The sequence below is a fragment of the Electrophorus electricus genome, chromosome 12, assembly GCF_041902795.1.
Source record: "Electrophorus electricus isolate QZ-2024a chromosome 12, ASM4190279v1, whole genome shotgun sequence".
Lineage (NCBI taxonomy): Eukaryota > Metazoa > Chordata > Actinopteri > Gymnotiformes > Gymnotidae > Electrophorus > Electrophorus electricus.
In genome coordinates this window covers 4,949,909-4,977,777 of record NC_137508.1, presented here as the reverse complement: position 1 = coordinate 4,977,777, position 27,869 = coordinate 4,949,909, and the positions used below count along the sequence as shown (strand labels likewise).

General features: G+C 37.1%; 4 protein-coding genes across 6 annotated transcripts; 2 read left to right on the top strand and 2 right to left on the bottom strand.

Moving 5' to 3' along the window:
* The first annotated feature begins 261 nt into the window (after positions 1-261).
* Positions 262-7,076, top strand: cep68 (centrosomal protein 68). The gene is given in 7 exon segments (XM_027017573.3): positions 262-287; positions 289-586; positions 918-2,360; positions 2,442-2,564; positions 2,991-3,087; positions 3,586-3,714; positions 4,026-7,076. Coding segments are annotated over 7 exon segments (2,130 nt in total). The 3' UTR covers positions 4,040-7,076.
* Positions 7,077-7,118: 42 nt separating this feature from the next.
* rab1ab (RAB1A, member RAS oncogene family b) lies at positions 7,119-14,944 on the bottom strand. Its single transcript, XM_027017591.3, has 6 exons — positions 14,784-14,944; positions 9,996-10,068; positions 9,573-9,668; positions 8,460-8,555; positions 8,224-8,355; positions 7,119-8,059 (listed from the first exon to the last, which is right to left on the bottom strand). Exons 1-6 carry the CDS (start codon positions 14,795-14,797, stop codon positions 7,862-7,864), a joined length of 609 nt encoding a protein of 202 aa, XP_026873392.1. The 5' UTR covers positions 14,798-14,944; the 3' UTR covers positions 7,119-7,861.
* Positions 9,996-19,653, bottom strand: zgc:153169 (N(4)-(Beta-N-acetylglucosaminyl)-L-asparaginase). Of its 2 annotated transcripts, none has more exons than XM_027017588.3 (11): positions 19,341-19,653; positions 18,745-18,883; positions 18,326-18,482; positions 18,105-18,150; positions 17,745-17,783; positions 17,387-17,475; positions 17,113-17,128; positions 16,806-16,873; positions 16,584-16,688; positions 15,574-15,729; positions 9,996-10,068 (listed from the first exon to the last, which is right to left on the bottom strand). In XM_027017588.3, exons 1-10 carry the CDS (start codon positions 19,651-19,653, stop codon positions 15,637-15,639), a joined length of 1,065 nt encoding a protein of 354 aa, XP_026873389.2. In that variant the 3' UTR covers positions 9,996-10,068; positions 15,574-15,636. The 2 variants fall into 2 exon arrangements, with proteins under 2 accessions (XP_026873389.2, XP_081580525.1); XM_081724399.1 differs by lacking the exon at positions 9,996-10,068 and adding an exon at positions 14,925-15,058.
* A 39-nt stretch (positions 19,654-19,692) lies between these two features.
* tbp (TATA box binding protein) lies at positions 19,693-27,824 on the top strand. 2 transcript variants are annotated; one of them, XM_027017586.3, is made up of 8 exons: positions 19,693-19,821; positions 20,835-20,985; positions 23,707-24,023; positions 24,196-24,283; positions 24,550-24,641; positions 26,177-26,344; positions 26,568-26,662; positions 26,857-27,824. In XM_027017586.3, exons 2-8 carry the CDS (start codon positions 20,932-20,934, stop codon positions 26,934-26,936), a joined length of 894 nt encoding a protein of 297 aa, XP_026873387.1. In that variant the 5' UTR covers positions 19,693-19,821; positions 20,835-20,931; the 3' UTR covers positions 26,937-27,824. The 2 variants fall into 2 exon arrangements, with proteins under 2 accessions (XP_026873387.1, XP_081580527.1); XM_081724401.1 differs by lacking the exon at positions 19,693-19,821 and adding an exon at positions 19,990-20,563.
* Positions 27,825-27,869: the final 45 nt, after the last annotated feature.

The window sequence follows — 27,869 nt, the reverse complement described above, 5'->3', positions numbered from 1 at the left end:
TTTGTTATAATGATTCACATGTAACACACAGGTACTCTGTGACTGTCTAACTTTTGAAGTTTTTTGTGTAATGATACATTTTTGAAGTAAATAAATTTTATTCATGTAGCACAATTAAAACAAAGTACTTTGCAATCAGTGAAGTATGAAGGGTTTTTTTGAGGTTTGTATTCATATTAAATTTGCTCTACAAAATCTTATTTTCACAATTCAACTATTACTGACAACAGATGAGGTTCACCAGGGATTCAGTGTGTTGCAATGGCTCTGGAAGTTGACAGAACCTTATCAGACCTTCTCTCTGATGGAGCACAAGGGCTATGGGAGGTGGAAAAGAAAGACCCCAGAGTTGGTTCCCTCTGGCTACACAAGACCTCTCACACATGGTGATGGATTAAATCCACCACATGGCCAGGATGCCAAAGACTCAGACAGTGAAAGAAGTGTTATCAAGAAGACTGTTACCATGGCACCCACCTCTAGGTATATGACAGGCAGAACCTATACTGCCAGAAAGCCAATGATCAATGCTGAGCGCAAGAATTCAATCTTGAAGAATCCTCTCAATCAAGAATACTCAGAAAGTGTAAGTTACCAATGCCCATAGACTGAATTATTTTATGCTCTTGAATGACTTTTTTAGATATGCTAATTATGATCTGTAGATCTAAGTATTTGCATCTTTTTGTTATCAATGATTGTAAAAGAACATTGTGATGGCTTGTATATGATGGAAAGCATATTCTTGCTGCCATATGTGTAATTGTGTGTAAAGATGATAAAGTCCTAAAAGTGATGGTTTGGTGGTATAGGCTATGTATTCTAAAGTAACAGAAATATAATTTTAATTTGAAATAATAGTTATAATTTTGGTCATTTCCTTTACCCAAACACTGTTTTTTTTTGTTTGTCCGCAGGTTCACATGAGCAGTGTGGCAAGTTTTCAAGAAGAAAGTAAAGGATTACTGTTTAAGCAGTCAGACAGGTACACTGCAGAAAACACCAATATTTCCCAACCCTCTTTCCCTTCATTATCCAGAGAAGACTGTTATGCCGCCTTGAGTGTATCAGACCTCAGGTTGTTCTCTTCTCACGGGGAACATAATTTCAGCTCTGTACCTTCATCTTGCAAATATGAAGGAAGGAGCCTCTCCAGCCCCCTTTTAGATGACCTAAGCCTTACAGTGCCATTAAGCCCCAAGTGGACTTCTACCCAGCATACATACTCAAATTCTTGTAGTACCCAAACACATTCCTCTCCAAAGACAAAAACAGGAGCATTTGAGCAGGAGAAAGACTCCCTTCTTAACACCCACTCTTTATTGAGTGACAGCAAAGGCTACTCATTTGCTGTGAAATGCATGTCCCCCTATCAGGCTAATTACTGGGCCTGTGTTATCCCAAGTTCCTTACCACCCTCCCCAGACCGCAAGTCTCCCAGCTGGGACCCAGATAAAGAGTATGAGGAACTCCTGGATTACACATACCCTCTTAGGCCTAATATGGCCAAAACCTTGGATTTAACTGAATGCAGGCCTCTTTTGCAAACTGATCCACTTTTGCAAGACTCTGGGATTGAGTTGGACCATTTTTTCAGCTCTTCTAGCCTTTCTTGTTTGGGCAAGTCCATGATGAAAATAAGGCAAGATAGAGGTTGTCCAACTGCAGATCAGAGGTTATCTGAACAGCAAGGTCTGAATCTGAGGAAACTCTCTCCTCCTAAGTCTTCAGATGCTGGGATATCTAGTAGTCTATATTCTTCACTTGACCAGGTGGGTTTATCAGTGGAAAGTTTGGATTTTGAAGGGAAACAGAATTTTCACTACAGAAAATGTGGCGTCTTTTGTACCTCAAAGTCTGCGCCAACCTTCATCAGGTCTACTTACATCTTACCCCATCATGGGTCACTTGGCGAGTTGGATGAGGAGTTCCTGCGGTTGCCAGAGCAGCTAAAGGAACTTCAAGAGCTGTCTCACGAACTGAAGGACATTACAGCACAAATAAGTCAGCCGTTCAACACAAGCTGGGAGTCTCTGAACAGGGAGAGTGCCTCTATAACGTCATCAGTAGCACAGATACACCAATACACACCTATGGTCATTGTGCAAGAAAAGGATGGTGAGGAGGATCACAGGTCAGCCTCTGAAATTCCTCTTCAAAGTGAGAAGTTCTCAGAGCAGGTGAGAGGGCTGGGTGCCCGAGTGCAAATGATCAGTAGTCAGGTGAACAGAGGCAACCTGAGGGATGTGGAAGCCATTATGGATCAACTGAGTGGAAGATCCACATCAGAGTTTCAGAGCAAGACAGGGTCTGAACAGGGTGCAGATGATGACAAGGAATCCCTCTTGCAACATATTCAAGTGAGTGAAAAGGTTTTATGTTGATTTTAATTTGAGTGCTATTAACATGTAAGAAAACAAACCATTTCCTTTTTTAAATAGGCATTTTGCTCAAACTTAGAAGAACTGATTCAGTGGTTGTACAAGGTGGTGAAGAAGATGGAGGTTCTTTCCCCTCCTTCAGTGAACATTGAGAGTGTTAAAGCTTCTCTTGCTGACTATAAGGTCTGGACTGCGAACAACATATAAGACTAGATGTGATGTTAACTTGTCTGATTTATTTGGAAAATTACTAGGGGTAAAAGATTTGTCATGAATATCTTATTGTACTTTTAATGGCCAATATTACATTTGCAAATGTAAATGTTTATGCTCTGTAACATAGATAAGGATAACATCATGCAGCTGCTACTAGTGTTTATTTAAACAGTATAATTTTAATGAATACAGAACTATTACACAATTATTGCCATGTTGTCATACAGTACCAGTCAAAATTTTGGTCACTGACTGAATGTATGTACACAGTGCAATAAAAGTATATAATGTATATATAAAATTTTATGATGTTCAAAATGTAGTCGATTAATCATTCAGCTTTGGTAGCTACAGGAAGACAAATAACTAGATATATGATTGGTTTTTGCCCAGAGTTTTCAGAAGGAAGTCCAAGCCCACCGGCCTCTCACTGCCTCTGTGCTTCAGACTGGAGAGAAGCTGCTGTGGTGTATGAACTCTGCTTCTCCCTGTGGGTTTTTATGATCACCGTGATAACCACATTCATTAATATTCTATTCATGTAATTTAAGATGGCTTTTGCTATTTGTGTCTTATTTTGCTAATCTAGTATTTACAAATAATTTATTTTTAAGTTTATTAATTAAATAGACGTTGGTGGCCTGTTTTTCCCTTTGGTATGGTGCACATGGTTAGAAAATCGCAGTTTAAACTTGCAATAGCGTGTAATCCAATACCCAGTCTTGTCTGACGGAAACAGGAAACAGGAATCTTCATGGATAATAAGGCCCTGCATGACTTGGAGGCTAGTGTTATGTTTTGGTCTGTTCGCTGACCATTTTATTACAGTGTCAGTCTGTAGCAGTTTTACATTACCTGTGCATAACTCAGAAAATGTTAAATGCATTGCTAGCATTCCACCAAAATATGATTCATAGCCTTTAGCCTGTTTTAAATTTAACTTTGTTTTATAAGCTTTTAATGAACTTTTTACCTATGGGCAATTCAGTTCTTCAGGAGACACTAATGTTGATAGAGAGGCAGTCCTGTGCATTGGAGGCTCATTCAGAACACCTCTTCTCCTCCATCCTATCAGCCATGGACAGCCTCACTGAACCGAGCATGCAGGGTGATGCAGGTAAGCAATACTGGTGAGCCTATTGGACAGACCTGAATTTAAAATATTCTGTTTCATTTCATCACTGTTTGTTTGTTTGGTTGATCAGTGTAGGAAACTCTTGTGTTTGAAAATGTCAGTATGTAGTGTGCATAGTGTGTATTCATTTTAAATTGTAAGTTGATCCTTCGTTCTTATGTTAAATATTAAATAATATTAATTAGCCCAAAGCTGTTATCCCTGGAAAAATGCATCTTTGTTTCCCTATATCTAGTTACATTTATCTGGTTTTTTACAGTGTCACTATGAACCACACTTTCATACTTTCACAGAAATGACACCCTGAAGGTCTAATCTCCAGGTGTGTGGATCAGTATTATGGTTCAGTTGGACATCACTGTGTGCTTCTGCTACAGCATTAAGTATGGGCTAAATAGGAAGCTGAAGAAAATTAAGTAAAGGTTGTTTGGTTGAGCAATTTCACATGACTCAATGTTTGTTACTAAAACCATTTACAGTGCCTCCAAGTAGTATTCAACCGCCTACAGATTTTGCAAATTCAACAAGTTGCAAATAATTGAGCCTTCAAACTTTGAACAAGAGTAGCATTTATTAACAGATGCCTAAATATTACAAACAAAAAGTACAAGTTGCTCAATTAAATTATAATACATTTTAAACATAAAAATTAGGGTCAATTATTATTCAACCCCTAGGTTTAATATTTTGTGGAATAACCCTTGTTTGCAATTACAGCTATTAATCTTTTTTTACATTTTTTTATTAGACCTGATCAGGTCCGCACAGGTCTCTGGAGTAATCGTGGCCCACTCCTCCACGCAGATCTTCAAGTTGTCTAGGTTCTTTGGGCATCTCTTGTGGACTTTGATCTTGAGCTCCTTTCACAAATTTTCAATTGGGTTAAGATCAGGAGACTAACTAGCCCACTGCAACACCATGATCTTTTCCTTCTTAAACCAGGCCTTGGTTTTCATGGCCATGTGCTTGTGGTCATTGTCCTGTTGGAAAATGAAATGACGACCCATCTTAAGATCCATGATGGAGGAGCGGAGGTTTTTGGCCAAATTCTCTAGGTAGGCTGTGCTATCCATCTTCCCATGGATGTGGACCAGATAGCCGGGCCCCTTGGCTGAGAAGCAGCCCCACTGCATGATGTTACCACCACCATGCTTGACTGTAGAGATGGTATTCTTGGGGTCGTATGCAATGCCATCCTCTGGTCAAACACCCCTGGTGTGGTTGGCACCAAAGACCTCGATCTTGGTCTCATCAGACCAGAGAACCTTGAATCAGTCTGCCTCAGAGTCCTCCAAGTGATCATGAGCAAACTTTAGACAGGTCTTGACATGATGCTTTGAAAGTAAAGGTACCTTACAGGCTTGCCTGGAATGGAGACCATTGCGGTGGAGGACGTTACTTATGGTATTTATTGAAACCAATGTCCCCACCACCGTGAGATCTTCCCAGAGCTCCCTCCTTGTTGTCCTTGGGTCAGCCTTGACCATTCAGACAAGCCTGGCCTCAGCACGTGAGGAAACTTTGAAAGGTTGTCCAGGCCGTGGAAGGTTAACAATAGTTCCATAAGCCTTCTACTTCCGGATGATGCTCACAATGATGGAGACAGGTAGGCCCAACTCCTTGGAAAGGGTTTTGTACCCCTTACCAGCCTTGTGACCCTCCAAAATGTTGTCTCTGATGGCCTTGGAAAGCTCCCCTTTCCCATGTTCACCATGTATGAGTGCTGTTCACTTGTTTGGGGAAGGGCTTTTATAGTCAGAAAAGGTGGGGAAAAACAGAAAATTAATCCAAGCATGTGAAGCTCATTGTTCTTAATACTTGAGGGAACCAAACAAACTTCTGGTGGTTTGAGGGGTTGAATAATAATTGACCCTCTGGTAAACTGCAAAATTAAAAAAAAAATAACATTCTTTTTTGCTGCAGTGCATTTCACATTGTTGAGGTCAATCTACAGTCCAAATTTCACAATGTTAATTCCAAATGTGTAAACCTGCAAAATCTGCTTGGGGTTGAATACTACTTGGAGGCACTGTATATTCCTACAAAAGATTTAACAGATACTAAACAGTTTCATAAGTCTGATCCCTTTAATTCAAGTCACACAAAGGGCACTATCAGTAACACTATTTACTGTAAACAGTTGCTTAATGTTCTTGCTTTACACTTTTAAATACATTTAATGTACAATAGCTGTTTGTTTTACTTTATATGTATTTGTTTGACTGTCATCAGATGCACAAACCTGATTTGTTTTATATTTGTTCAGAAATATTTATATGTATTGCTCTTTTCTCATTGAAACATGAGAACTTCATGACAGCTTTGTTTTACATGTCCTGTGGATTGAAGTGGTTTTCAGCCTCTGTACATTTCATGATTTCAGGTTATTGCCTAAGTTTTAATAATTGAGAGCATTTTGGCCCTCATTAACATTTAGTTTCTACCTGAGAAAGGTTAAATAAGCAAGATCTATCCAAGCCACACATTGTGTGACGTTTCCAATTCCTAATGTTATGTATAATATTGTGTAATGGAGTGAACATGCAATAAGTGAAAGCTTTTTGTCATAATTTTTCTGTTTTTGCATTGTTATATTAAGTTAAATGGCAAAAAATATGTTGAAGGTGGTTTTCTAATGGTGATCAAGTTTAAACAGTTTGTTTCTTTATCAACAATTGAAAAATATTCAAAATTGTAAATCCTGTTTTACCCAAACTTTTGTATTTATTATCTTGGAATAGGTGGCATCTGTTCATCAACTACCAGCTTGTTTTATTAAATCCAATTTTAACACAAAAACCAAAAAAAAAACAAAAAAAAACCCAACCAACCTCTTGAAAAGTAAATCTGAAGAGAAAAAAAGTGTACCAATAATAATCCCAAACTATAGACATTGCAATTTTGAGGTGTTTTACATTTTTTATTTGCCATAAGTGTTCTTTAAGTGTCAGAATCCACCTATATGTTTTTGTTTCATTTGCATTTGAACAATCTTGGTAAGTCGTTTGTCTAATATCTTCATAATTTCAAAAATGACTAATTACTAATTTCTTGAAACAAGCATTTTGTGTTAAGAGGTACGAGGTATATCAAAAACATGCAGTGTAAGAGTTAATATGAAAAATTATTCTTATGCCTCAGGCAACCCAATGAACTAGACATGATATTGTTAAGTTAATTCAAAGCAGGTTTTAGTTGCCTTTATTATGAAAAAAGAACATAGTGTTTTACGCAGTTGTGCCACTTTCAAGATATTCCACAGGTAATGGCTAATTTAAAATTGATTTAAGATTACCAGAACAATATTTCTTTCATATGAATGTTGAATAAATAATCAAAATACATACATGGCTTCTAATTGTTCTATCAAGAATCGCAGACATAGCTGATATTGTACAGACTGGTAGTACAACATTTATTTCTTAATTAAATGTTACATGTAGCGCATCAAAATTACAATATTCTGCAGCCACAAATTAAATGCAAAAGAATCGAAAGTAAAACTACTTAGATAAATGTATTCCATTCAAAAGAACTGGCAGTTCCGATCTTTGTTTATATATCTCACACACACATACATAATGTATATGTACATATATTTTGCTAGACGTTTTGACATTGTTGTGTGGTTGGTTGAAACGCTGATTGGCAAAACACCTGAAAAGGGGACAAAAACCTACATATGCCAATATAAACAGTAAAATAATCAACACAGAAAAAGTAAGAAATCAGAAGGACAGAAAAAAGAACAGTCATTGAATTATGACCACAGTAGACCTGCAGTAGGAATGCAGTGAGAAACATTTCTTAGAAACCTGCACACAAGACACACAGTTGTGTGAAAATTAACTGTCTTGTTTTGGGGTGGGGTTGGCTCAAAGTGGCCCCAGACCATGACCAAATATCTGACTTTAACTTGTGAAAGGGGAAGGGCCAGAGCGGTGGCAGATTCTTCTATGTTTTTTGGTAGTGCGGCTACATACAGTACAATTTAGGCAACTTAAATTGTTTCCGGTCTCTCAATCTCACCCTTGTCTCTCGATTAATAAGTGGTCTACCTCTCTTTCTCTGGGGCTTGTTCCATGTGATACTGGGGGCGAGGGCTTTGGAAAAAAAGAGACAGGAGGCCTCAGCAGCAACCTCCAGCAGCAGGCTTCACTGGAGTACTCTGAATATTCACCTTGGACTTCTCAGTGCCTCCAGCTGTGGCTCCAGGGCCCATTCTCTTCTTGATCTCAGCAGCCATAGTCATGAAGGCTTGTTCCACATTAGTGGCATTTTTAGCGCTAGTTTCCAAGAAAGGGATGCCAAGGGAGTCAGCAAATTCCTGGAGGAAGATTGAATTTATTTTAGTTATTTTACAGTAAATACACAATAGCAAGGTTTTCCCTTTGAACCAAAAAGATGAAACTTTAAAATTAATAGTGAAGGCAAATACATGTGCAAGCTGGATTATATATTTTTTTTTTTTTTAAAAAAAGCAAACGGGACCTTTGCCGTTGTGTAGTCCACCACTTTTTTCGTTGTTAAGTCACATTTGTTTCCCACCAATAACTTGTTAACATTTTCACTGGCATAGCGGTCTATCTCCTGTAGCCACTGTTTAACATTATTGAAAGACTCCTAGGGAAAAATGAGTGACATTATAAAGAGACAATAAACCAAAAGCACACATCTGGGAGTCTTCTTACAAGCATGAGAGCACCTAAATAATATGGAAAGTTCACCTGGTCTGTAACATCGTAGACTACGATAATGCCATGTGCTCCTCTGTAGTAGCTTGATGTGATTGTGCGAAACCTCTCCTGCCCTGCTGTGTCCCACTGCAAAAAGGAGGCCAAACTGTCAAAGATGATTTTACACAGTCATACGCAGTCTTAACCAACAGCATTTCTCAAAGCAATATATATATATATATATATATATAATATGTAAATACTAGAAAACCTACAAGCCAATGCACATAAATGCCTCAGGTTATCATCCTTTCTGATAATATTAATTTAGCAGAAATACTTATTCAGGTAAGCATTGAGCTTCAGATGAAGTTAGCTGACCTTAACTAATTTATCAGTCTACTACCATGGCAACAACCAGCATGACAAATTACAGAAATCACAAGTGTGACTCTAAACTGACTCAATTTACGATTGCAAGTACTCCATGTTGAATGAATTTTGATGTCCAAAAATGAGAATCTTTACTCATGTCCATCCTTAGCTATTAGCTATTTAGCTGGCAGGTTGTGTTTTCTATTAGAAAACACATATAGTCTTCCATTTTAGATAAGTTTATTCAATTTTGTGAGTCAATGAATGTCAAATTTTGGTAGCTAGGGTTAGATTGCTAGGTAGATATTTTAATGAAACATAGCTACATAACCAGCTATGCATCTAGCAAACACTGACAGTTATTTAAAAATACACAAAATGTTTTAAAATTTGCATACAATAAAAACATAGGAAACATATCTACGTTAGCTGATCAACAGTGTACGGTGTAGTACTCATCATCGCTTGCCACTGTCAAAGTATTGCGCTCATTTGTATAGGTGAAATGTCCTTAACCTGGCAACCTGCGTGAACTTTGAAGCTTGGAAGCTTGGGAGGAGGGAACTGAGGCAGACAACTCTCACCAATATTTTGAATTTGGATTGTGCCCATTTTGAACACTTGATGCCAATATTTCATACTGGTCCTTTAAAATAATCTAACCATGTTGACCTTGCTTTATGATATGGTATAATACACCTATGGTATAATAAACAGCTAAACTTGAGCATACTGGGGGGAAAAGGAAATGTTTTACTCCAATACAAATAAGAATTGGAGACAACTTACGATTTGAAGTTTGATGGTCTTTCCATCTAACTCTATAGTTCGTATTTTGAAGTCCACACCGATAGTACTAATGTAGCTTTCTGTGTATGTGTCATCCTGAAATAAATAAGTAAAGACAAAGTGTAGTATGTTCAATCACATATTTGATTCAAGAGTATGTATAAAAGACCACATCTAGATAACAAGAAGTATTTTATTGTTCAAAATAAAGTCCAATAGCAAATATTTACCAATCAATATAAATACATAGGCTAATAGGATAATCACACCCAATCATCTCCTTGTTATTATGCAGTATTAATTTGACAGTTTGACACCACTGCTTGCATCCAGGCACCATTATTAGTCTAAATATATATTTTATTACACATGCAGTGTTCTAGTGTCGTTATTATATTGGAATTGGGTAAATGGGACTCTTACTGCAAATCGGAGGAGAAGGCAAGACTTTCCAACACCAGAGTCACCAATCAAGAGCAGCTTGAATAAATAGTCACTGTGGAGAAGAGCGACAAGCAAATCAGATAAAAAACCCATGATGTATTGAGACTGTCAAGCTATAACTAGGTGCTATATGACTGCTGTGCATGTCAATGCTTAAGTTTCAAAATACAGCATATTACTGGTTCTTTGGAGTTTTTCTGTTAAATGGAAAAATATAGGTAAGAGAACCTCTGATTTAAGCACCATTAGTCATGGGGATATGAAGTGAAGGTAGGATCCAAGATTGATTAAGATGGTTTGCTAAAAAAAAATCTAATTTACAAACTGAGTTCGACAGCCGCAATAAACACAGCAGGTACACCTCCTGGTATAAAATCCACAGCTCAGATTTAAGTTATTGTGAAATGATTATATAGATCCCTTCTCTCATTAATCTAAAGCCATATTGTATGACTTTAGTTAGTAGGCCTAACTATGGCAACAACAAATAAGTATAACTAATTATAACATAACTAATCTGTCAGTTTTATCTTCTATTAACTATAATCAAAAATCCCAGTATGTAATTTGAACCGAATCAAGTCAACAATAATGCTAATTTTGGTTATGCTAATAAACTAATACTAGTCTGTGACAACAGTGGCAATCATTTCCTGTGTTCAATATATTGGGACACAACTAAGGACACAAATGTTTGCTAAAACATAAAAATAGGTCAGATTAAATCACAGAAACACTGTGGGATCATTATCTAATATTACTCGGTTAATAGTGGGACAGACATATACTCAGGACCACACATTTTATTATATACCCACCTTACACCTACAATGACTGGTCACGTTATTAAGTAAAAATAAACTTAATACAGTAAGTATCATAAGTGCATTTCATAGGCATGTGTTGTTACAGATCATAGCCCAGCTGCTGACCAGCAGAATTCATCAACCACAGTCTACCCAGTTGACTACTACCAAATGGATATTATTTTGGGTGAGGGAACCATTCTTAACGCTGCACTGACACGGTAATGGCATGGCAGCGGGTGTTGCGCTGGTAGACGTCTATAAGTCACAGATGTTCTGCTTGAGTTTTTACGTGTGTTAATTTCACTGCTGGGTAACAAGTGGCCTGCCACCGAAAAACATCCAGCCATCTTGTACAGGCAAACAGATTACAATTTCTAACTGTAACAGTAGGTGTTGATGTATAATATTCTAGTAGTAACTAATAGAATATACCTTCATGTATATAGGAGATTGTTCATAAAATATAGGACCACAGTCTCTGTACTAAAAGAAGTGAGAGTAGACAGGTTAAGCATTCTTCATCAGAGGAATTTAGCTCGTGTGCTCAAGCCCCTAAACCCTTTCTGATAGTGTTGCCATTTCAGTGGTAGTCTCACTTACTTGGAGTAATTTTAATTTGGCAGGGAAAGCAAAAAAAATTGGAAACAGTAATAATCACTATAAAAATATGTTTCTGTAAAATACAGTATAAGGATCTGCATGTTTTTGATGTACAGTGCTTTGCCTGTTTCTCCTCTTTGTGGTTTTCTGCAGACCAGAGAAAAATGGAAATTTCCTGTTGCACTGTATTATTGTAAGTAGAATCAAACAGTTGTGTACCTCAAAATAAATGCACATATCTTGCAATTAATGTTAGCAGTTAGTCCAGTTAGAAAAGTATTATTGTATCAGATTATGTCAAAAGCAGGCTGAAAACTGACCTCAAAAGGTCTACATTGTAAAGATCACAGAAATATAAATTCCAGTATTTGCAATGTATGTTTATGGAAACAAACATACACACACACAAATGTTTATATACATACATATATATTTATTTGCCACTATAATCATGCTTGTTTGCAAGACATAAGAAATCTCTCTAAACACAACACCTGATTTATTTTTAAATTAGCACCAGTCATTCTGATTTGTCTCCTTTAATTTCTGTTGTTACTGAGAGTGCATATAAAATAATGACTAAAGGTGCTTAAATCTCACCTATATTTTTCCATTTAAAAAGATTAACCTTTTTCTCCTCTCAGATCTTCTAACTATTTTAACTACTTGTTTTTATGTAGTGCGATAGTTTGTTTGTCTATACATTGGACAGTCCAGCTAATGATCAATGAATCAAGCCACTGAAATGTGTTTTAAGAAACTTAAGATTGTGTGTATATTTACAACAAAGTTAGTACAAGCTGCTGTACCCAAGTAATTTTCCTTCTCCATGAGACCCAAAATGCTATCTCTTTACAAGTATTGGATTTTGTGTTTGATTAAGATGCAGAACTTACATGACTGCAAAATAGTAACACTATAGACAGAAGGAAATAAGAAGTTTGCTTCTGTTGATCCTTGTTGTCTAGTCCATTTCATTGGTGCAGGGGAGAACTGTTGGGCTTTATTGCTCTCTTACAATAATGAATTTGAGTCATACTCTTTGTTAGGCTGTTGACAGCCGACCATAAGCACTGCTGTGCAGAGATGTACAAATAGTGAAATACTGTATACTGAATAGTAAAAATCAACAAGGGTTACTTAGTTACTAGAAACTTTATGTGAACTAAAGTGATATATATAAAAAGGTAAGGAACTCCAACAGTAGTCCATTTTGTTCACAGAATTACTAAGAATCACCACTACTTTTATGTAGGGATTTAAACTGCAAAACTTGTATCTATTGATTCTTATTGCAATGTTGGACTTTGCAATAATGTAGAAGGCTACAATATGCAAATAAATTCTCCTACAAATCACTTTTTTGTAATATGGTCATGACGAACTGCCACCATTTTAAGAGCTTAAGAAACATAATGCTGTAGTGATAAGATTTATGCCAATGTAATCACAATGAAAACCTATTCAACAACAAAACTGGCAACTGCAAAATCTGACATCAGTGCAAGTTGTTATAATATTGCAAAGATTTTTAATTCAAAAGTTCTCTGCCAATATGTTCAAAGATTATACTAATTAAAGTATTTTCAAAATAAGCAAAGCACTTGTAGGACTGTAGATAAATCTATTTATCTGTTAATCCAGGAAGCGCATCTTTCATAATGGAGATATGGTTTATATCTAGAACGAACCATTTATTTTTATATAAAATCTTCTGAATAGGAGTTCAGAGATATCAGATAGAATATGGTAATGAAGCAAGTGATAACGTAACTAATGAAAACAGCGTAATAAATTAACTGAATATCAATAAAAGCTGTCACCCTTTTACCAAACATAAAGTCAGACCTTTAGCTACTCAGTACTTAAAGTTGTAGGAACTGTCATGAAGCATGTGACCTACACATGACTACCTCAACTGAAGAAAGGAAGGGTGGCTTCCATTCCTAAAGATGCACTCGTCATTTGCTAGCTCAAATGGCATAAATATGGAGGACTGTTTGGTTGGCAAATGATTACCACAAACGTAGTAAAGTATCGTCAACCATGGCAATTGTCATGACTGACCGGCTCAAAAAAACGTAACATTCAACCCAGTTATCGGCAAAAGTGATATTTGTGCTAGAGATTAGCAGTTCTTTTAAATGCAATTTAGGTACTAGTGCAAGCCCAATTCATGCTTAAAATTTAGCATTTAGGCATCGAAGCAAATACAGGTGGCTTCTTTTTAACACCTATTTAGCCTAAATGCTAAAATAAGGTATCGAAGTTTTCACTTATCTAGCTAGCAATCTTGCAAACTGATGGACAATTAACGCTTGTCCAGAGGAAAAGCCGCTGCCTTCGTCTTGCTTATTTCCTGACCCAGCTGAACAAAGTAGCTAGCTAGATAGCTCGCGTTTGTTCAGTAATAAGTCGGACTAAGCTCCACAGTTCCGTCTTAGACTAAGTCCAATTTTACTGCTAGGTAAGACTATCTACCTTGACCTTGTATGCAAAGCTTGGGTTATCTGGCTAACTAGCTAACTATCAATCATCAAAAAATGAAAAGTAACATTGACTCAGCTAAGCTAGCGTTAGCTAGCTAGCGAGTATGAGTTTTAAATATTTAGCCAGTCACCCAAGATAGCTATCCAGCCAAGTTAACTAACATAGCTAGAGTTCAGCGCTGACTTGTTTATAACAAACTAATAGTCAAATACGCTTCGTGTGCTTATGGTATAATTCCGTTATATTCACATCTTACATCCAGCTAGCTAACGGTGTTAATAAAGCACTGTCCTAAGTAGCGTTAGCTAAGATAGGTTAGCTAATTTAACGGACTACCAGGTTCTAGCTCGCCAACACTGGGTAGACAACTAAGATTGATATCTCACAAATGATTTTAACCATCATCAAAAACCGTCATATTTTATATTCTGTACGTCACGTAACAGCTTGCTAGCCAGCTTAGTAAGCGTATACTACCAAAGAAGAAAATATAGCCAGCTAGTTACCATCCATATGTAACTAACCATTAGTTATCATTATTAGAATTACTAATCGTCAGTGTTGTTATGTTAATCTTTTATCAACAGTTAGCTAGCGTTAGGTAGGTTAACTGGGGTTAGCTATCCAGCTCAAAATAAGAGTGCATTACTCGTAGCTACTTATAACAAAACAACGGCTAAGCAGAGCTACTAGAAAGCCATAATAGCCTACACCTCTCATTTAGACGTAGGCTAGCTAGCATTATTTGCTGCTGGCAGCTATCAACGTTAGCCAGCGCTAGCTAGCTGTCAAAACTGGTTAGCTACTATTGGCAATTTTGCTAGTTGGCTAATAAGTAACAGGATATCCAATAATTTTATCGACTTACTATTCAGGATTCATCGTGGATTTGAGAAACGTTAAAGTAAGTCTTCTTAAATAACACTTCGTTGGCGTAGATCAAGTAGAAAAACTCCTCCGATAAAAAAAAAGTAACTAGCTGGCTAGCTACTCCCTCAACCCAGAGGATACGCGTTGAAACCCAAAATGGCTGAGCCTCTGATCCCGGAAATAGCGACTCCTCATACAGACTGCGTAAGCCTTCGCCGTGCGAGATTTTGCGGAAGTAGTAGTTCGATCCCTCAAGAGTTGAAATGCATATAGCTAGAAAAAAATAATGCAAAAGACTACAATGCCCCATACCACCAAAAAATGGATAATGAATTCATAGGTTAGTAGTTTGGGACGCCTCACTCGCAACTACTGCAATCCTGACCTCGATCATAAGGGGTAAAACATTACGTCATTAGTGAAACGTGGCATTGGGTAGCGTTAGTATGAATCACTGATCAATAACGTGTTTATGAGAAGGTATAACGAGTCGGATTCACAAACCATTTGTTAAACACACCATATATGATCAAAATAGAATTCTATAAAACATCTACGGGCTATTGACAGAGGAAAAATAATACAAGACGATATCTTAATATAATTTGAGTGAACATATTGTGGTCTTCAAAAAAGAAGAAGCAGGCATGTATGCATAATTACAAACATAATTTGTAAATATCCTAATACAGTGTCAATAATAACTATGATCTGTGGACCAATTAGCAAATTATTTTTGAAACGATTCATCCTACTGTATAAAACATGTTGTAATATAATACATTTACCTCTTGAAATCATATATGTGAAAGTTTTCTTGCAGGAACAAACTAAGAGGACAACCAGACCACTTAACAAGGCAGGACGTGCATCTCTACAGAATCCATTCCTTGCTTCCAAAATGTATATGGGAATTCCACTGAGGAAGTGGCACCCACCTCTCCCTGAAAGAACAACACTCAATGACCAATAAAATACTTAATACAGTTGATGTAAGAAATGAAAATGACAAGTAGTTCTCTGAGGTGGTGATGCTATAGAAAAATGAGAAATTATCAGACAAAAATAAGGATCTCTGTAAGCCATTTGGAGTCGTCATATTTTTCTCCTTCACACTCAGGCCTTCTACTAGAAGCCTGGGAGTCTGACGGTGCAGTGCAGTATTTTTGCTATTACTTTGATTTACCCTTCTGGACTCAGGTCAATGTTGTAATTTCTGGGATCTGTTGGAGCTACTCTTCTATCTAAAGATTCATAGCCACAACTTTCCACAACACCTCTGGGAGAAACCTGGGGTTAACCTTCCACATTTGTTCCTCTTTCAGTCTCTGGTATTTGACCAATGTGTTGAACTCCTCCCTTTAGATATTTTCCATCACCTGAAGTTGCCATATCTATTACCAATACATCTCATCTACCATCAAAATGTTTGGTTGGCTTAGAATTAATTGATTGTCTGTCTAGATCTAGAGGTCCTCCAGCTTTGCTGTTTTCCACCACTCCCTGTTGCTCCTCCAATTTGGACTTGAGGGTGTATAGCAAATATACACGTATATAAATATGCACCCTGCTACTAGGGGCTGGATTGTCTCAGGGACCTCTTTACAAAGTTTCCAACTTGTTTGCTATAATACACTCCTCTTTGATTGAGGTTTATATATAACAAAACCTTTAAGGCAATAATTCAATAAAACTCTACAACGACAGCTGGGAAAATTACAAGCCACAAAATGGAACTCTCCTATCTTCCACAGGTTTGAGACTAACAATATTGGATTGAATACAAGGTTGGCTTTACCTTCATATTCAAGGCAATAAGACTGATCTCAAAGCAATTATCTTCTCCTACTTTCCTTCTTATATCAGCCAGGACAGAACAACAAGCTTCCTTAGGAGAAAATCCCTTGCAGAAAAGGACAAGAAAAAGATTGTAGTTTAAGATACATATAAATGTCAATTGAGCATTCAAGAAATTAATATTCCTTTATAAATACATTTTAAGAAATACTGCTAAGCCTACCTGTCTCATTAATTCCACAATGTGAAAACTAGGGCAATAGCACATGATTTTGTCACCATCACCTGAAGCTGATTGAGACAAATTACCTTAAAATATCATCTGTAACACTGACTGCATGCATAAATGTGGGATTTTACTATACATATATGTTTTTGGCTTTTTAAAAAGCAATTCAATCAATGTTATTGATTCCATGTAAAATATATTGTGTAAACAATTCAAGTAAACCCCTTCAGTGACCAATTTAGAATATTTACATCATATCCTATATCCTATCTAAGATGAAGAACAATTACAAATCACCAACCTGCTGCAGCACCTATCTATAAATACAGAAAGCAGGATTAATGCCACACTTATTCCAACATGAGACTTCATTAAAATATTATTTTATTATTATTCACTGTGTTTAAACAAATTCATAATAAAACAAGTAAACAATTGTATACAGGTAAATATTTTTACCTTATTGTTAATGTTAACATTTTAACTTTTAATATTTAAATGGGAGTATTTAGGTTTCTAGACTACTGTGACATCATGATTCTGCAACTAAAATAGATTTCAGATGAATAACTTACCATGTGGTCAGCATAAAGGCCACAGCCAGGAATTGGAGTGTCTCCGACTCTCCCTGGAGACTTGAAGGGTGCTCCTGATGTGGAAACTCCTATCCCATTAATTTAAAGTAATAGCAAATTAAGCACATATAGAAATACTTCAAGCTATGGCTGCCCTGGATCATTACCCTTTGTTCATGATAACTACTGAAGAAAATACTGACTGAATTATTCACTCTTCTCCTGGGCTTAGCGTCTATTCATTTCTTACATTAAATGATGCATCAGTTTGTATAGTGTGATTTACAATTACAGAACAAGTTAACACAACTGTTTTAAATAGTAATTTCAGAAACACAAAACTGATTCTTGTCCTCACCAACTGTTATGTTTCCTCTAAGATCCAAAGCAATGAGACCTTAAAGCAAAAGCATGACAGTGGAAAAAATTATTTTGAAACATGAAAAATATGCACAACTGCATTTTATTTTAAGGGCAAATTAGATAGTAAATTTCTAAAATATTAATTAAAAATAACTTTTAACAGACAATGATATTTAATGCATTAAGAACTTTCCATATTTATAATATATTTATTTTCTGTCTGCCACATGTATGATCTTCTAGAAGGTATACAGTTGGCTAAATTTCAATAATACACTGAAACAATCTGATAAGTTTTTGCCTCTTAACATTTTTCACTCAGTGAAGATTAAAAATTATGTAGGTTAATTCTTACCTATAGTATCATGGCCACTGACATGTATCCCCTTTTCAGTAAATTCCTTAATATGTATATAAAGCAAAATAAAAATTGGTCACACGCATGAAGCATGAGTTTAAAAATACATTATTTCAAAACTGGAATTAATGATGGTAATGCTGAAATAAAAATATATAAATAAATCTAAAATTTAATTTTAAAAAAGCAGCACCTGGATTGCAAGTGACACCAGATACCTGATAGGCAGCGACAGTATGATCAGAAAGCATACGATCATTGGGCTCAATTGTAAAGCCCTGCTCCTGTGCAAAGGCTGCAGCTCCTTCACCAACTAGGAAGCTGTGGGGACTTTTGTCCATTATTCTGCGCGCTACCTGACATGGCTGTCCTACCCTGACAACAAGAACACAACTAATTGAGCTTACATACCGTATTTGCTGTAATGAAAGGTTGAATCAAAGGACAAATTGTTTATATATGTTTAATTAAGTAGCATTAAGAGTATTTTGGAGAGCAGGCCAAATATTTCATATAAGAAAACATTCCATAGATCACTACAGTCAAATGGGTATACAAGTTTGTAAATATCTACAATCTTATTAATAGTAAAATAACTTGAATAATACTGTAATATCCCATTCAGAGATTACTTTACCCTCGTAATGCAGCTACTGCCCCAAATCTCCCTGGCACACCTTCCATTATTGCTGCATCACATTCAACTATCCCCATGCTGTTAGGGAAGCCTCCTCTTCCAACTATATTTCGGCCTGTATCCACATCATTCTCAACTTCTGAAAGAGAATATTGTATAGCACCAATAAAAACTGTGACCTATCTAAATTAGTTAATTACAGTCATAAACAAAATGCAGTACATTAGGAGTCAAAATATCATTTGTTTTCTAAAAGGAAGTCTAAGCAGTATACAATGGTATATAATGCAGTATCTGTATAATTATGGTATACTTTAGGCGTAGCCTACTACTGCCTACTAGTTACTCAACTTTTTTTTGCACATGCGAGCTATGTTCTCGTCAAACATGCAAAATTACATTAGTCTGGAAATATAACTATTTGATGTGAGTTAAGGCAAATTACGTAAATGATACTGATATCCACTTCACTGAGCCACAAACAAGTAAATACAATTAACCACTTACATTAAGCAGTACTGGGTCGGATCTGAAGGCAGCAAACACGGACTCACTTTTGCTTCGACCATACTTTATAGAAAAATAATTTTACTTACCTCCTATTGCAGACTCTATAACATCAGTCGAATTTTGTCCCGCTAAAATCATACACTGCATTCTTTCTACGGCAGATTGTGAGAATGCCCACGTTCCCACAGCTGCCATTTCACTTTTAATTTCTTTGTGATGCCCGAACTGACTACACCTTACGCCTCCGACAGCGCTGTAAACAGTAAAGGCGTCGAAAATTACCCAGCGGATTTGAACTTTTTTGTTGTTGTCGTTCGCTGTGTTACGGTCGCCCGCCAATTCTAAAATATGATTAATTAAATCACACAAATTACATGATTTGTAAGTAAGTAAGAACATTTCATTCGCAAATGAAAAACGAGTTAGATTTTAATTATTTAATTCATACAAGTTTCCGAAACGTAGCATAACTATTACTGAACACGTATAAATAAAAAACACCGGAAGTAGAATATGCTGGCGGAACTTGTTTTAAAGGCTCATGTTTTGCGCGCAGCCCTTGACAAGGTATAAATCAAAACTTCATTTTTTACCTGAATAATTTAACCAGTAGTGGTTTCTGGTGTATATAAATGCGAGGTTTGTTCATCATAATGCATGCTCTTATTTCAAGATTTTATATATATATATATATATATATATATATATATATGTATATATAATATATGTGATCATGTTTACAGCATGGATGATCTCGACGACGGACCAACACTAGCTAGCGTTAGCTGTAGCTGGCATAGCGGGACTTGGCAACCTGACACAGCGATGGCTAACGTTGGCTAATTAGCTGTGTATTTAATCTTCTTTATCTGGGATAAATATTTAGATAGCTGTCTTAATAAAAATAGCCAACTAGCAAGGTACCTTGCTGCGTTCCTTAATTAACTAGGTTAACCTAGCTGGCGCTAGGTAACTTGTTTCTTCTTACTCGGCAAGTTATTTTGCATGAGTTAAGTGTTAGCTAGGTTAGCTATCTATTTGTTAACATGTACTTAATTCAAAACCACTTTCCCTTTTAAGTAGCTAGGTAATGATAGATAGCTACTTAACTAAATTCAGTGGCCTATAAGCCAATACGCCACCATCCATTCACTTTATGAATTGATTTTCCTTAGCTAGCTAGCGCTCCAAGCCAAAGCCCATTTGCTGTGTATTCGAGTTTTCGTTGCAAGATTTGACTTTCAGTGAAAAGTTTTTGTGCATACAGTGTATCATGCATTGCATTATCTAAACTTGTTCTCAATATATGGTAAGTGCAACCTTCGTTGACTTAGCTATCTAAATTGGGGGCTGATTGCTGTTGACAGTTACGATGTATTTTTTTGTTTTTTTGTCGTGGTCACGGTTATGTCTTCTGTTGAATGAGTTGCTCGTTGAAAAGGAAGCTTCTCTCACCTTTTCACAAACTAACACTATCTGTTTGATATTACGGGAGTTAATACACTTAGTGTTGTGTGGGTGCGAGGGAAAAATCCAAAATTGTATGGCTTTAATTCGCAACGTATCACACTTTGTTGAAGGACTCCAACACTGAAGGCAAGTGGACTTCAACACCCAGTCCCTGCTCACACCTATGCTGATACTCTTCATCTGCTGTTGGCTTCATAACTCGACAGCATGGAGCAGAACAACAGCTTGCCTCCATTTCCACAAGGCATAGCATCTCCTCAGGTGATCAGAGAACTGAAGCATTTACCTAAATATTTTTATTAATCTCTGTGCTTAGTTTTATTTTTTAGGATCTATAACCTGTTCTTTCTGATACTGACAATTTTAGAGTGTGTTCCAGCTGAGTGAAGGTAGTTGGCTAATTGAGATTGGATTGTTAAGAGAAAAAAGGCATTCGGTGATAATTAATTATATGGACTGTTGAACTGTGAGGTAGTGCCATTTAACTTCAACTGGTCAATAGTGGCACCATTTAAAACTGGTATTAATGTACATCTGCAGTGATCATCTCAAAAGTGGTCCGATCCAAGTGCACGTGTGTGAACGGGGTCATGTGCGTCTCTGCGACGCATTATGATGAGACTGATCGAACGATGTTGCGGTGTGTAAATGCTAATCCAAAAACATCGAAGCATAGCTCGAGGCAGTGAGCCGTGATCATTCTGGGACATCACTGTGGAGTACGCCAACTCGAACATTCAAACCTGCCAAGTAGCAAGCTATCTTGCAAACCAAAAACAGCCGTGGGTAAGAGCGACGTTCGTAGCTGGAGTTGTTCCAAGTGTAAATGCATCATTTCAGTTTGTCATAATTAACTGTCACACATTGTGGTTAGCAAATGAAACTCTGTCTGTTTTACATAGAAAATAATAAGAAATTTATGACACTACCGTCACTTTACCATATACTTTGTGAAGCCTTTCAAAATGTTATATTGTCATAAATTAGAGACTTGTCTCTGTTGATGTAGGTGTGAACTTTAGTGTCCAGGTGGGTTGAAGTATTTGGTTTGGGTTCAATTTCTAATTAAAAAAAAACCATAACAAAACATTTAAATTCGGAATGCACTCAGTGATCAGAAAAATAGAAATCCTTGCTCAGTACCATGTTTTTAGCACTTTTGGCTTCATTATAAGACTTGCCACCTACTGTGTCAGTGATTTAACAAAGGTCCTGTAGTGCTCTTGTGTGTTAATAACAGGTGGAGATCAGTATTTTGCACAGCTGCTTAAGGTTGCTGGGTGGATGCTTTTACAGCTGCTCTATTAAAGTGAATTTCAAAGGTGGTGTTAATTATCAAGACTGTGGTGGATATATATTTTATATTTATATATTTATTACACACAGCCTGGCCAAAACAAAGGTCTCTCACTAATATTTCGTTGGAGCGCCTTTAGCTTTGATTATGGAACGCATTCGCTGTGGCATTGTTTCCACAAGCTTCTACAATGTCACATTCATTTCTGCCCTGGTTGCATTAATTTTTCTCCAAGAGCTTGTATTGATTATGGGAGATTTGGACCACTGCGCAAAGTCTTCTCTAGAACATCCCAAAGATTCTCAATGGGGTTCATGTCTGGACTCTGTGGTGGCCAATCCATGTGTGAAAAAGATGTCTCATGCTCCCTGAACCACTCTTTCACAATTTGAGCCCGATGAATCCTGGCATTGTCATCTTGGAATATGCCTGTGCCATCAGGGAAGAAAAACAAAATCCATTGATGGGATGAACCTGGTTGTTCACTATATTCAGGTAGTCATCTGACCTCATTCTTTGGGCACATAATGTTGCTGAACCTAGAACGGACCAACTGCAGCAACCTCAGATCATAGCACTGCCCCCACAGGCTTGTACGGTAGGCACTAGGCATGATGGGTGCATCACTTCAGCCGCCTCTCTTCTTACCCTGATGCACCTATCATTCTGGAATAGGGTAAATCTGGACTCATCAGACCACATGACCTTCTTCCATTGCTCCAGAGTCCAATCTTTATGCTCCCTAGCAAATTGAAGCCATTTTTGCCGGTTAGCCTCACTGACAAGTGGTTTTCTTAAGGCTACACAGCTGTTTAGTCCCAATCCCTTGAGTTTCCTTTACATTGTGCTTGTGGAAATGCTCTTACTTTCACTATTAAACATATCCCTGAGTTCTACTGTTGTTTTTCTATGATTTGATTTCACCATACGTTTGTGATCGCGATCATGCAAGATTTTTTTTTTTCCGACCACATTCCTTCGTTGAAGATGTTTCCCCACTGTCCTTCCACTTTTTAATAATGCGTTGGACATTTCTTAACCTGATTTTAGTAGTTTCAACAATCTCCTTAGATGTTTTCTCTGCTTGATGCATGCCAATAATTTGACCCTTCTGAAATAGATTAACATCTTTTCCATGACCACAGGATGTCTTTTGGCATGGTTGTTTAACAAATGAGAAGTTACTCACTGCATCAGTTAGGGTTAAATAACTTGTCAGCTGAAACATAATCACCCATGCAGTAATTATCCAAGAGGAGGCTCTTACCTATATGCTTAGTTAAATTCAGGTGGTGACCTTTTTTTTGGCCAGGCAGTGTGTGTGTGTATGTATTTATGATATAAATAATGATATAATTTACCCATTCTCCTTGAACTAGGGTAAGGAGAACTCTTGTGGGAAGTACCAATCCCCTTTGGGGGGGTGGGCATGAATTATTGTATCTACTTTTTCTGTGATTAGGTGTGTTCTGACAGTGTTGATTTGCAAATGTTGGTGAACCCATTGTATGCCAGCCATTTATAGAGTTACAAATAAGCACTTGGCAAGGGAAAGATCACTTCTTTGGCAGGGACAAGGTTTGTTTTTGTGGACATTGAGGTACAGTAAGCACAGACACTCGAGGAGGTTTATCTCCTGCCATATTAATTTGTTGCAAATGGTTTTTTTTTGCGATGATCCACAGGGGGCCATGACACCTGGACTTCCTCTCTTTAGCCCAATGATGCCTTATGGCACAGGGCTTACACCACAACCTGTGCAGAACAGTCTGTCACTGCTAGAGGAGCAGCAGCGGCAGCAGCAGCAGCAGCAGCAGCAGGTCTCCCAGCAGCAGGGTGGGATAGTGGGAGCATCAGGCCAGACACCCCAGCTCTACCACTCGCAGGCGGTTACCACAACCACAGCACTGCCGGGCAACACCCCTCTTTCCTCCACCCTCCTAAGTCCCATGACGCCTGTTCCTGCCACACCCGAGAGCTCAGGCATTGTCCCTCAGCTTCAGTGAGTTCTGTCTTTTGAAGTTCTGAGCTGAACTGGCTGATGATGATGATTATATATGATGCACACAGTAGGTTATCTGGGTATTCCATTCCAAGATTTCTTTATTGCAAAACCAGAGACCTGCTGGTTTAATAATCAGCTAATGTGCATGTGTGTCTTGAATATTCTAAAGGAATATTGTGTCAACTGTGAATTTGGGGTGCAAACTTGACCTGAAGACGATAGCACTGCGAGCCAGGAATGCTGAGTATAATCCAAAGGTAATACTTTTTATTTTTAGTCTACAAAAATGTTTGGGGGCTAACTCCCCCCCCCCCCCCCAATTGCTGTTAATCTGTTTGAAGGCTGAAATATCCACTGAGACCCTCTTGCCTCTTGTTGGATCCTCTCCACTCCAACAAGAAAACAAACAAAATTACTGAAAAAGTAAATAAGTCATTGAAGACACTCCTCTATGCATATATTAAGTGTGACTGCTTGTGGTGTTTAAATTTGTTGTAATTCTGTCACTCATGTTTACTTTCAGCGTTTTGCTGCCGTCATCATGAGAATACGAGAACCCAGAACCACTGCCCTGATTTTCAGTTCAGGCAAAATGGTGTGCACAGGAGCTAAGAGGTAAGAATTAAAATGCCTTGACTCACTATGGATGAAGTCTTACTGTGGATCAAAAGTAGTTGAAAAAGCCTGTCTATAATAAAATCTTAAAATAGAAATGGCAAAAAGCCAGTAGCAGTTTTTTCTGATTAACCATTTTGCTGTGGGTTTGTTTTTTTTTGTTTTTTTGTTTTTTGTTTTTTTGCTGAAGCAAAAAACTGCTGTAGGTTACAGAAGATATGCTGACTATATAACTAATCAGGATAGACTTGAGTAAAAGTAGGTTTGAAATCTTCCAAGTTATACTTACAGCTGCAGTAAGATTTCATTTTTTTTCGCCTCAGCCTCCCATATTTTGAGGCTTAGTTTATTATGCAGTGTATTTCACATGTATATTAACGATGGGTGGAATATATAAAAACCCCACATATGCTATGTATTAACACATGGTGTATGCTCCATTAAACTTGTACCTCCTGTACCTTAATGTATGCAACTTGTTGCATCCCAGCTATGCAATAAACATTCACTGTCCACTTTATTAGAAACACATGTACACCTACTCCTTCATGGAATTATCCAGTCCGCCAATGTAGCAACAATGCAGTGCATAAAATCATACAGACATGGGTTAGTGCTTCTTTTAATGTTTACATTAAACATCTGAAAAGATGAAGTGTAATCTGAGGGATTTGGTTGTGGCATGGTTGGTTTCAAGTGGACAGGTTTCAGTATTTCAGAAACTTATCTGGGCTTTTTAAGTGCAACAGTCTCTGGTGTTTACATAGATTAATGAAAACATAAACATCAACTAAAGTGAGTGGAATTTCTTTTGGGTGAAAACACCATATTGGTGAGAGGTCACAGGAGAACAGCCAGACTGGTTGTAGCAGGAAGGATATGGTAACTCATTTACCCCTATACACTGTGTTGAGCAGAAAAGCATTTCAACCATGAGAGGGGTGGGCTACACAGCAGACGACCACATTGGATTCCACTCCTGTTACCTGAGAACACGAATTGAGGCTAAAGAGGGTACAGGCTAATAAAGCAGTTAAAGATTGGAAAATGCTTCCTGGAAATGTTTTCTTGGCACACATCGGGCCCATATAATACTGATCAAGCATTGCTGATCTGAATGTTGTTGTTTACCAGGGGCATCCATTTATGGCAAGAATTTAGCCATCTTATAATGGCTACTTCCAGAATGATAGCCAAATACACAAGTCAACCAACCCATTACCATGACATTGAGTTTAGTGTCTTTCCTAGTCAACAAATCTGAATCCAGTAAAGCACATTTAGGATGTGGAATGGGGGATTTGCAGCATGAATGTACGGCAGTCAAATCTGCAGCAATTGTGTGTCCGTGGACCAAAATCTCAGAGGAATGTTTCCAATGTTATGTAATCTGCAAAGAACTGAAGCTGTTCTCGGGGCAAGTGCAGGGTCCTACAACTATATTGGAATAGTGTTTCCAATAAAATAGCCAGTGGCTATCTCTAACAAATTTGTGCAATCTGTGACTTGAGCTTTTGTGTCCCTTTCTTTTGCAGTGAGGAACAGTCTCGTCTGGCAGCCAGAAAGTATGCGAGAGTAGTACAGAAATTGGGGTTCCCTGCCAAATTTCTAGATTTTAAGATTCAAAACATGGTCGGAAGCTGTGATGTTAAGTTCCCAATCCGATTAGAGGGTCTGGTCCTAGCCCATCAGCAGTTCAGCAGGTTTGTTTTTGTCTGTCTTTGGTCGTGATGAGATGCTATTTTATGCATCATCAAAGTGAACACTTTACAATAATTTAATGTAGATCTGTTTTTGTTAGCCCAACACCACTACCAAAAACACTAGTTACTGAAAATATATTGTCCATTGTTGTCAAATGTTTAAAAATCTAAGATTCTTCAGTTTGTGCCTGACTTCTTGCAAAACATGTCTCTTGTTTTTCAGTTATGAACCTGAATTATTCCCTGGGTTAATTTATAGAATGATCAAACCCAGAATTGTACTTTTAATATTTGTCTCAGGCAAAGTTGTTCTCACAGGTAAGTTGTGTTCATATTCTGATTGTGGAAAAAAAAATTACTAGGGTGCAGGTATAGTTTGTCAATGTATTAAAACATCTGTGTTTTTATTTATATATAATTTTTATATATATATATATATATATATATATATATATATATATATATATATATATATAAAATATTTTGTGTGTGTGTTTCTTCAAATTTCTCAGGTGCAAAGGTCAGAGGTGAAATCTATGAAGCATTTGAAAATATATACCCTATCTTAAGAGGATTTAGGAAAGCAACATAATCCTATTTGGAAGCACCTTCATCAACCTTGTTTGTCAGTACTGAGTCTAATGGGATATGTTCTCCTAGTCTCATTTTAATTATGTACAAAACAATGTCTTTTGTTCACTTAATGAATAGAAACTTTTATTACTTTTTTTTTTTTTTTTTTTAATTCAGCTGTTTTGTGGCTGTTATTGTCCACATTCTTATGGCAGTCCTTTTAATGGTTTTAATGTTTTCCTCCTTTTGTACATTATACCACACATTCCTTTTAATACAGGCAGGTTACTTCCTGAGTGGTTCTAATTTGTCATGTTACAAGAGAAGTGTTAATGCTGTGAAGCTACAGCATTAATGTCCATTGTCTGGATCACAGTTAAGTTCTGTTCAACACAAAGTAAGCTGAAGATGGTTAGATGATGCACAGATGAGTTTGACTCGACTTGTTCTGGCTCGTTCAGCGCAAACAGTTGATATGTTGAGTTTGGCTGCATAAAGTTGTCATTTCATTTGAATTTACTAGCTTCCCTAACCCATGCCTATAACATGCTATATGCAGTCAATTTAGGATTCAAAAGATTTTAGGAAATGGTAGTTCTCCATTCATGATCAATCAAGCACCTTCAATTAAGTGCAAGTACCCTTGGAAGATCTCAGCTGTTTTTGTTGAAACTTAAGCTGCGTGCTTTCTTATACACATGGCTTAAAAGGTTTTAGATCCTGTACACTCTTGACTGTTTAGGTTTTGCAATGCCAGAGTCTGGAATATGATTTGGTGCAACTAACATGTATATCCATTGTATGGGTTAATGAAGCCTCTTGTAAAGCACTGCTTATGTAACTTTTTCTGCCTTTGTTGATTTGCTTTGAAACACTGGCAAATAAATATTTATGTTTATAATGCTTGTTCAATGTAGTGCTATTTCATTAGACTTGTACTCAATCACCTAAT